Below are 10,379 nucleotides of genomic sequence, written 5' to 3' on the forward strand. Positions count from 1 at the left end.
AGTACAACATACTTGAGGCAGATGAAGGGGGAATTTACTGTTGTTTGTTGTTAACCCTATGTGTGAGATGCCAGCCAAACTCAGAGTTTGATTTAAATGGGCAATCATTTGCAAGGCTTGGTTTTGCCTTGTTTATGACTGCCCCTTAAAAAAACCCTCTGAGTTCAGCCAGCATGCCGCAATACATCTGTCCCAAGGTGTTCATTCCAACAAACCTGTTAAAAAATAAAAATAGAGGAACAGGAGAATTTGAAGCTAAATTAAGTATTAAGTACATTTATTTATTACAGTATCTTATATAGCGCAGCAGATTGCGTTGCGCTTTACAATAAGACACAGTGACAAAACAAACTGGGTATTTACAGACTGTCATAGGTATGAGGGCCCTGCTCGCAAGCTTACAAGTAGATTTATGAGGCATGTTATACTTTATGATGGAAGGGGGCAGGATTAGTAATTACATGGCGGTTCTAATCTTACAAAAAAATAAGAGATTTAAATAAATCCCAAGAAACTGATTCACTTTAAATATGCACATGCTTAGGTGTGTGAGTTGTGTGCCATATCCAGTAACCTCTGTAACTATAAGTTACAGTATTAGAACTAGCAGCCAATAACATCATTGTCTTAGAAGGAGTCAATAATGGTAATTATCAGTGGGGATTCCAGAGGTGGGACTGCAGGACAGTAGAAAATTCAAATAGTGGCCAGCAACTGTCACTCCAAACTGACTCACTGGCAGTTGGTGCTGCTCCCCTTTTTGAATTTTGAACTATAATGCAGCCCCACCTCTGGAGCTGCCACTGGGAATTTTCATGGTGAAAATATAAGCTTTACACATGGGTCGATGTATCAAGCATTGATAGGAATGGAGAAGTTGACCTGTCAGTACATTTTATGAAATGATCGGTAGAAGCTGATTGGTTGCTATGGCAACTTCTCCACTCCTCTATGTCTCCACTCTTTTCACTGTTTGATAAATACAGTACATTTTTTAACAATCTTTTTTTTTTTTTTTCAATTGGATGAATATACATATATACGGTTAATCGGTTACGATACATCGGTTAATTGGTCTGGTGGGACAGCGGGATTCAAAGGGAAAATGTAAAAGAATGTTTTTTTGTTTATCTTCCACAGATAATACAGCAAACCTTCACGTTGGACGAGTATCTTTCAGCCGTCAGAAACAGAAAATGCACTTGCTTCCCATTGTAATAAGTGATGGCGGAACCCCGCCACTGAGTAGCACCAACACTCTCACCATCCGCATCTGTAGTTGTAACAGCGAGGAAACGGTTCTCTCTTGCAACGATGAACCGCTGTCACTTAATGCAGGGCTCAGCACAGGCGCCTTGATCGCAATCCTGGCTTGCATTGTCATTTTGTTAGGTAAGTGGAATTTACGGAGGCTTTAGAACATCGTGGAAACTTGAGATTTGAGTTTAAACTGATTTCAAATAGAATTAAGCTTTCTACGGGATAATTCGTCAAAGTCTCTATATCGCTATACAGTAAGTGGCTGAATCGGAATACGCAGTTTGTCTTCAGACGTTCTTAATTGATTGGATCAATCACTCAAAGCACAAGCTCATATATCACCACCAGGCTATCTGCTCCTAACTGCTATGTTACAGGCTGGGTTTGAAAAATGACAGGTGGGAGCTGATTGGCTGGATGTTTATCACTCTCCAATTTATCACTTTTTGAAGCTTGATACATCTGGCCCTAATACCTTTATATTATACAGACAATAATGATTTTTTTTTTATAAGAACGTGCACTGTATTAGGGTGACGAGAATTATACAACTCTGGGGGGTGTTGTGAAGATCGTAGTGAAAAAAACAGAGAAAAACAGGACAGAAATAGGGTCTGATTCAGATCTACATACAGATAGTGGTAGATGCTCAATTAGTTCAGTAACATTACCCAGGTGCATGAGGGAGGGGTTAAATACTGAGTAAGTAACAAGACATTGGTAACCTCGGCACACTCAGTAATGTTAGTAACCAATCTAGAACACTACATGATAATATAATTCAGAGATATTGGTTACATATACCTGCGCAGGTGTATGATATGCGACCAAGCCACGTCAAGGCTTCTCTGTATATTGGGGGTCCCTAGCGATATATCTAGGTGCAGGGTGCGGCACCCCAAAAACTATCATAAGCTAGGAGGCCCAGTGCGGCATGCCAGTGAGATACTAAGTGTTAATAATTAGTGATAGGAAGCCAAAGCTATATATAAAGAGAGAGATAAATGAAATGTAATTAAAATAAGAGACAGATAGTGTTAGTGAGAGAAAATGCAGGCATTCCCCGGCCTCCTTCTCCCAAAGGCCTTCGCAACGCAGAGTAAGTCTAGATTACTTGGCACTTGTGAACAGGGGGAATCAATTCAATGGTGAGTGATTCCGAATGGATTTACACCTGTGTGCACGGCTACAAAAGTATCAAGTGGCTTCAAGCTCCCAACACCACAGTAGCTGAAGCGTACCCAAAACGTTTTATTTTCTGGCTGTTTCACGCACTGATCAATGTGATAATCACTGATCTTCTCTCCAGTTGACCTTCGAACATGTTGTGCAAAGTCATTGAAACAAGAGGCGATCTTTTTGTTTTTGATACATAGGGGGAGATTTACAGAGATGTGTATTCTACTTCACATGTGATGTTGCCGTGGGCAACCAATAAGAATCTACTTCTTATGTATTTAGCACCCTAGAAGATAGTAGACATGATCTGATTGGTTGCCCATAGCAACATCACATGTGAAGTAGAATACACATCTTCGTAAATTTCCCTCTTAATCTCTTTCCATTTTCCTGAAAAAATAAATAATAATTTGACTTCTGAATTATATTTAATATTTTATATTTAAAAATAACATTTTTTAAAATATTTGATAGAAAAAGTTGGAAGTCAAATTATTATTTTCCGAAAGAAAGAAAAAAAAATCATCTCTTGTTTCAATTAATTTGCTCCTCTCTCTCTCTCCTCCTACCTCTCTGTCTCACTTCCCAGTCTCTACCCAAGTCCCGCCTCTCTCTCTCTTATGTATCTACTTTCCTTTTCTTGATCGACCATCTTATCTATCTCTTTCTCCTGGCAAACCTCTTTACCTTTGTGATCAGAAAGTGCTGATCAATTACACTGATGGTACTGTGCAATCTCTTCACGAGGGGAGAACACTCCACAGATCCTTGAGCACACAGACCAGGTAGAGGATAGACAGAGGACAGAATGTCGATAACCTATAATTCTAGGATCTATAACATTCATTCATTCTTGCAGATGTTCTTGGGTGTGAGAAGCTTGCCAAGCACCACATTATTCTAACATCTGTCGTCCACTGATGCCTGGTTCAAGGCCTTCTCCTTTAGAATTTCCCATATGCCATTACAGACAGACGTCATCTGGAGACATTTACGTGCCATCTGCTGAACTGCAAATTTATATATACTCTCTCTCTATAGATAGATAGATAGATAGTCCATTATATTTTTCATGATACATTTTTCTATAAATTATTCATTTTATAAAGATCATTCAAACTGTACAACAGAGTCTTATACTGTATCTTTTTCTATCTTACAGTGATTGTGGTATTATTCGTTGCACTGCGTCGAGAAAAGAAAGAACCCCTGATTGTCTTTGAAGAAGAAGATATACGTGAGAATATAATAACTTATGATGATGAAGGTGGAGGGGAGGAAGACACCGAAGCCTTTGACATTGCCACTTTACAAAATCCTGATGGGATTAATGGGTTTATTCCACGTAAAGATATTAAACCTGAGTACCAATACTCTCCACGGGATCTTGGTATAAGACCGGCTCCGAACAGTGTAGATGTTGATGATTTCATTAACACAAGGATACACGAAGCCGATAATGACCCCACTGCACCTCCCTATGATTCCATTCAAATTTACGGATACGAAGGGCGAGGTTCTGTAGCTGGGTCTCTAAGCTCTTTAGAGTCAGCCTCTACAGATTCAGATCTGGACTACGATTATCTACAAAACTGGGGACCTCGATTTAAGAAACTAGCAGACTTATATGGCTCCAAAGACACTTACGAAGATGATTCTTAACGATAAAAAACTAAACTTGGCCTTAAGAACTATCTAATGTTCTCAAAAACCCAGAGAAAACATTAACAGGTATTTTTTTTAAAGGAAAGAATTATAAATGGCTTCTTTGATCTTTAAGGGTTTACAGATAGAATTCCTTCCAAAACAAGAACGTTTGCAGTGGTGATGGATACTGTGAAAACCATTCAACCTGTGTTAAAGTATTCAGTGATCTGGGACAAAACCACTTGTAAAATGCAGCCGATATTGAAGAATAATAAAATAGGAAAAACTTGATGATGAGGATGATGAAGGGGATATTTTACAGTATGTACTATAACCATCCAACCCTATGTCAAACAAAGCTTCCACAGATTAGAAAGGAAAACAGTTTTGAGCTGTAACGTCGCCTTAAACTATGGACACTTTATATGTAGTGCATTTTTAAACTTGAAAATAAAAAATAAAAAAATAAATAAAAAAAACCCCAATATAATATTCAGCCAGCTTCAACTCATATAATGTATGTACAGTAAAATGTACAATTATACTGTCTCTTGAGCATCAGACTTGTTACTGCTGATTCTTGTAAATCTTTTTTGCTTATAATCCCGTCAAACTAATATGTGCCAGAATCGCACCCTATTTCTATGTCATTTTTAATGTATCTATTTGTACAATTTTAAGAATTCTTATTTTAGTATACATACAAAATATCAGTATTCTGACATGTTACGGCATCACACTTATATTTTATGAACATCGTACTGTTGCTTTAATATGTGCTTCAATATAAGAAGCAAACTTTGAAATAAAATTGACTTTTTTTATTTGTTTGCGGCTTGTAGGTATTTTCTAACTTTTTTCACTAGGCTTTTTTTATCATAGTTTTTTTTTGCTGGTCTTAGCGAGTTCTACTATTAACAGAATTTAAAATTTAGCATTTTGACAATCTGTGATTTGCAGTATTTTATTTCTGAATATTGGCTGAATCCACTTTTCCTTTGTATGATTTGAGATGAATTTCTGTGCAAAAACTTTAACAATTTTAAACATCAGTAAAATGGAAATGTTGGTTAGCGTGTTGGCACAGGGTAAGTATTGCTGCTCTTATGCACAGTCACCGGTTCAGATCTTAATCACAACTTGGTTTTCCCATAATAATAATAATAATAATAATAATAATTTCATACTTACAGGTCATCTATTTCCATACAATTTCAGTTGCTGATTGAGTCTTCCATATCCAAAATGTTTGGGACCAAAAGTATTCTGGACACTATTTTTAATCATTGTTTGCAGGAAACAAAGGGGATTATTCTGATTCACTCGGAAAGGCACAATCACTCTCTAATGGACAAGACCATATGCACTGCAGGTGGGGCTGATGTAACATGTGCAGAGAGTTAGATTCATACCAGACCATAGAGAGTTACATCCATACCAGACAATAAAAATATATTTAGATGTCACAGTTATCTTTAAAGATTTACTCTTGGATGTATATGACTGTGGCCCTTATTCAGGTTCACTCGCAAAGGCAAATTCCTTCTCAAATGCACAAAACTATGTGCACTGCAGGTGGGGTAGATGTAACTTGTGCAGAGAGAGTTAGATTGGGGTGGGATTTTACTTCAAAGTGAGATCTATATTCCAGTGTAAAAATAAAACAGTCAGTATTTTCCCTGCACAGAAACAAAATGCCTCGCCCAAATCTAACTCTCTCTGCGCATGTTACATCTGCCCCACCTGCAGTGCAAATGGTTTTGTCCATTTGAGAAGGAATTTGACTTTGCGGGTGAACCAGAATAAGGGCCACTATTCCTGCTTCTGAAAGATTCAAGGCTTGGCCCTAAACATTGGCTTAGGCCCTAAACATTTTTTTCAATTCAAATTTTAAAAATGTAGGGTTTACACTTTTACTGCTTTTCGGCCTCAGATATAGAATGGAACCTTTCTATTACAGATTGCCTCTTTAAGCCTTTGACAGATTCATTCGTACTGTGATGGAACCAGGGTTGGACTGAACCAAAGGGGTAAAGGAGAAGTCTAAACTCTGGTGGACCCCACTCCCTCATCTGATATCAGACTGTGCACTCAAATAATGCATTTCTACTGTAATAGAGGGTTGGATATCTGGGACAGCAGTGACATGGATAAGCACTGGGACTTTTTTGTTTTCTATACATTACACCAAAATTCAATCACTTGATAATCAAAAATAGAGGTTGGCTTACAGATCCATTATTTTCTTGGGCAAAAATGTCATTAAAAATCTAGCAAATTACAAATTAAGAATGTACAGTCATTGTAAAAATAAAAGTAACCAACACTTAAGTGATCCAAGTAATTTAATACTTTTCCTTTTTTTTTATTTGGCATGTCATTTTGACCTCTACTATACCAAATACAGTTTACCAAACTTTTTAGAAACTGGGTGGTGTGTATGGGGTCCTCTATCATATGTAGAGTGCATTAATGTGCTGGATATACTGTAGACAGGATCTCCATCATGTATCTTAATTATTACTATACATACAGTATATTATTTAGATACTGTATATATGTCCCGTGTCTGATTGTGTGTCTCTGAAACACTGTCATCTGTTGACAGCAAGTGAAACTACATCTCATTCTCTCTCACACATGCACAAACACAGAGCCTATCATAAGGCAGCAGACTAGCTTTCGAAGCATTGGCTTTGAGCAGGCGTACTAGTTACATTATATTTCTCTAGTTAAAAGTCAGGACGTTTGAAACAGATCATTTTGGTTTCACTTTCTGTTAAGGAGTAATTTGTTCAATTGAGTGGCTTCTAGTGGTCAATTGCGGTACTTGGTTTCACTTTCTGTTAAGGAGTAATTTGTTCCGTTGAGTGGCTTCTAGTGGTCATTTGTGGTACTTGGTTTCACTTTCTGTTAAGGAGTAATTTGTTCCGTTGAGTGGCTTCTAATGGTCATTTGCGGTACTTGGTTTCACTTTCTGTTATGGAGTAATTTGTTCTGTTGAGTGACTTCTAGTGGTCATTTGCGGAACTTGGTTTCACTTTCTGTTAATAGAATAGAATCAACTTTATTGGCCATGTATGCTTGCGCACACTAGGAATTTTTTGTGGATTTACAGTGCAGCATCAAGCAGGGATGAAGGGGGGGGGGGAGAAGGCATTACATACATTTCATTAAGACATTACATGTGGGGAACACATGCCCACCGAGTTGCACAGCGCCTAGGCAGCCATCAGCGGCGCCACTGGTCACTGCTACAGCCAGGTAGGTAACATTAAGCAGAGACAGTACAGTTATCACACAGGGAACACATACCCACCAAGCTGAACAGTGCCTAGGGAGCCATCAGCGGCGCAACTGGTCACTGAAACAGCCAGGTAGGTGATAATACAAGCAGACAGTACAGTTATCACACAGGGAATATATTTGACTGAGCTGCACAGCTCCTAGGCAGCCATCAGCGGCGCCATCTTGATCATGCTGCTCAAAGGCAGCAGTAATAATAATATTTGTATTTATGAACCACTTTTCTTCCAAAGCTGACACACCCTGCCAGCTTGTTGCTGGCAGGGTGTGCAATCAGTGAAGGAACAGCATACAGGCTTTGCATACAGTGGGGGTAGAGGTATATGATGAAGGTCATGGTAAAGAAATAGTAAAACAAAGAGTAATACATAGCTTTCCTCAGCTCAGAGGCGGAGACAGATAGTAATTTGGGAAAAGCAAAATAAAATGTGGCAGTGTTTCGGTTTATGTCCAAATCCAGTCCAAACTCCAGTTCTAACTCATTGCTTGCTTTAGATGACTTGCTTCAGATGATGATGCCAGACAAGCCTTGGCCAGGCTTCTCCAAATGTCCCATTTTAAAGGAAAGTTAGGTCAGCTGGTACAGGGGGAGGGGTTGGTGTTTGCACAAATTGCTCAGCTTATCTGATTAAAGGTGGGGGATGTTGTAGGCTCCCAGTATCAAAACACATTTCCATTGCAGACTGTTCTTTTAAATGAAAAGCATCAGGTTTTGGACAATGGCATTCATGTACCTGTACAGAGGAGATGAGAGATGGTTTGAAAACTTCATTCCAGTTCTAACTCATTGCTGAGTTATTTGTTCCGTTGAGTGGCTTCTAGTGGTAATTTACAGTACTTCACTTTAAAAAAGGTGAGGAGGATTTAGTCTTTCATATATAGTGATTCCCCGGACTATGGCACAAAATCTGGTAAATTATAATGCAGCAATTATCAGTATTTACTATACTAAGGGGAACCAGATCATGCACTGTAGTATCCTTGTTATCTTAAGGTTATGTCCTCTCTAATGGTTGGGCAAGCCTGGGCTGGTCATACCCGCTTTGGTGTCCATTAAACATGTAAAGGCTAGGTAGATCTAGACTTTTTGTTTAAGGAGAGTGGTTTAACAATTACTTTCTAACTCCTCCTCTTTCTAGTCAGAACTCCTCCACAGATGACTGATAATCATCGCAAGTGATGTTTCCATCCGGAAATGAATAAAGAAGTGCACTGAAGCCATTATATGGTCCTTAGCAATTGTGTATGCAGCACCAACAAAGTTACCAGTAACATTGAGTCTATGGTCACACAGTCTGGCCTACAGGGGCAGCAATCCTGGTGCCATATATCTCTTCCTACGTGATCACAGTTGAAGACAAAGACATAGCAAAGTACAAAAATTAGTCTACTTGCGCTGAAAGAAATGTCCCAATATGGTCTCCACTTTTTCTTCCAAATTAGTGGTTCGAATATGCAAAAGAAAGGAGAACAAAACCACTATTGTAGTATAAGACAATATACAGAGATCCTCCTTCCAACGTGAAGGGGGAATTATTAGAAGATGGTGCTCCAAAAGTTCCCAGATGGTCCAAGAGTCATATAGGTCACCTCACTCGTGTAAATATAAGCAAATGCTTACATGTATACTTACATGTAAGGGGTTGGACGACTCATATAAAGGTATCTTTTTAAGATGCGGAGTCTCACAATTTTCTTCCAAATAAAAAGGTTTTTATTCTAATAAAACATGGTGTAGGGCCACAATCCTTATAGCAAAAATTACCACACTAGTTGGAACCCGGGTAGAGTGTGGGCAATACAATACTGCATAAAAAGTGATCCTGCACCACTGAACATATAAAAATAGACACTTGTTTTGACGCGTTTCGGGACGCTGCGGTGCCTTTATCAAGAATTATGGCTAAATAAATATAAATAAAACATTTTGTAAAACATTTTAAAAAAATCCTCATATCCAAAATAGATGTATCAAACATGCTTTCTATGTGGTGATAGATAAAACATACCAGCAGGGTCCTCTGACAGTTATGGCTGTGTGGGACTGTCTCCGCAGCTTCCTCCACGTGCAGTTAGGAAACCGACAGAATGCTTGTGTTTGCGTTCCATACTTAAATAGCCGCCGAAACCGGAAGTTTGCAATAGCGTCACTTCCGCCATACGCGGCTCCCTTCTGTGCAACTATATTCAATGTCCGCTGTATGAGCACATAGCGGCGGCCATCTTTATTAAGGGTAGTTCTGCACTATTTCCATGTTTATAATGACAATAGTGTTAAAACACAAATAAATCGGTGTTTAATTATGCGCTTATTGTTAACAATGATCTAAATTAATAGATCATTGTATTCAAAAACTTCTAATTGTTTTTTTTATTGTGTTTCTTCTATGGATGTCGTTACTTAGTTTTGTCTCTGTCTTATTTCATGAAGACAGAGACATGCCCCCAAAACATTTGTGACGCACGAGCAAGTGCACAGGCTCATCGCAACTCGGCACTCAATACATCTAGACTGCAGCAGACAACATAACAATATAACATTTTTGAAACCAGCAAAGCTGCCATAGAGTGAATCCAAACAGCAGCGTATAGTGATCACAGCAACACAATGCCAGGAGGGGCAATTGTCCCAATCACCCCCCCCCCCCCCCCTGGATCCACCAGTGGTCGGGCGGTATGAAGCAGTGAACGACCGCTGCTTAGCGAGTGGTACTGAATGAGGCTCACTGTCAGAATGTTCTATGTTACATCTCCCATGCAGGCAAAGCTGAGTTTGTATTATTGATATAAGTCAGAGAAAAGAGATGTGACATATAGAAATGCTTCATGTATTGAGTTTTAAAACAGGATTTGATATTTTAAAGTTCCATTTAAGCTACGCTCAAGCTCTTAGGCATTCCTAGCTTGAGGGGATGATTGAAAATCTTTATGGAGATGCATTTAAAGGACAAAAAACGGAATTATATTTTCCAGTACTATGGAAATAG

General features: G+C 38.7%; 1 protein-coding gene across 1 annotated transcript in view; it reads left to right on the top strand.

The window, feature by feature from the left end:
• CDH11 (cadherin 11) overlaps positions 1–4,910 on the top strand; it is a 131,079-nt gene extending 126,169 nt beyond the window's left edge. Inside the window, exons 11-12 of the mRNA XM_083164122.1 lie at positions 1,141–1,392; positions 3,602–4,910. Of these exons, the coding sequence (XP_083020248.1) occupies positions 1,141–1,392; positions 3,602–4,101 (752 nt within the window). The 3' untranslated portion in view covers positions 4,102–4,910. The remainder of the gene's footprint in view (positions 1–1,140; positions 1,393–3,601) is intronic.
• The last annotated feature ends 5,469 nt before the right edge of the window (positions 4,911–10,379 follow it).

This window comes from Crinia signifera, chromosome 11 (assembly GCF_055691185.1).
Source record: "Crinia signifera chromosome 11, ASM5569118v1, whole genome shotgun sequence".
NCBI lineage: Eukaryota > Metazoa > Chordata > Amphibia > Anura > Myobatrachidae > Crinia > Crinia signifera.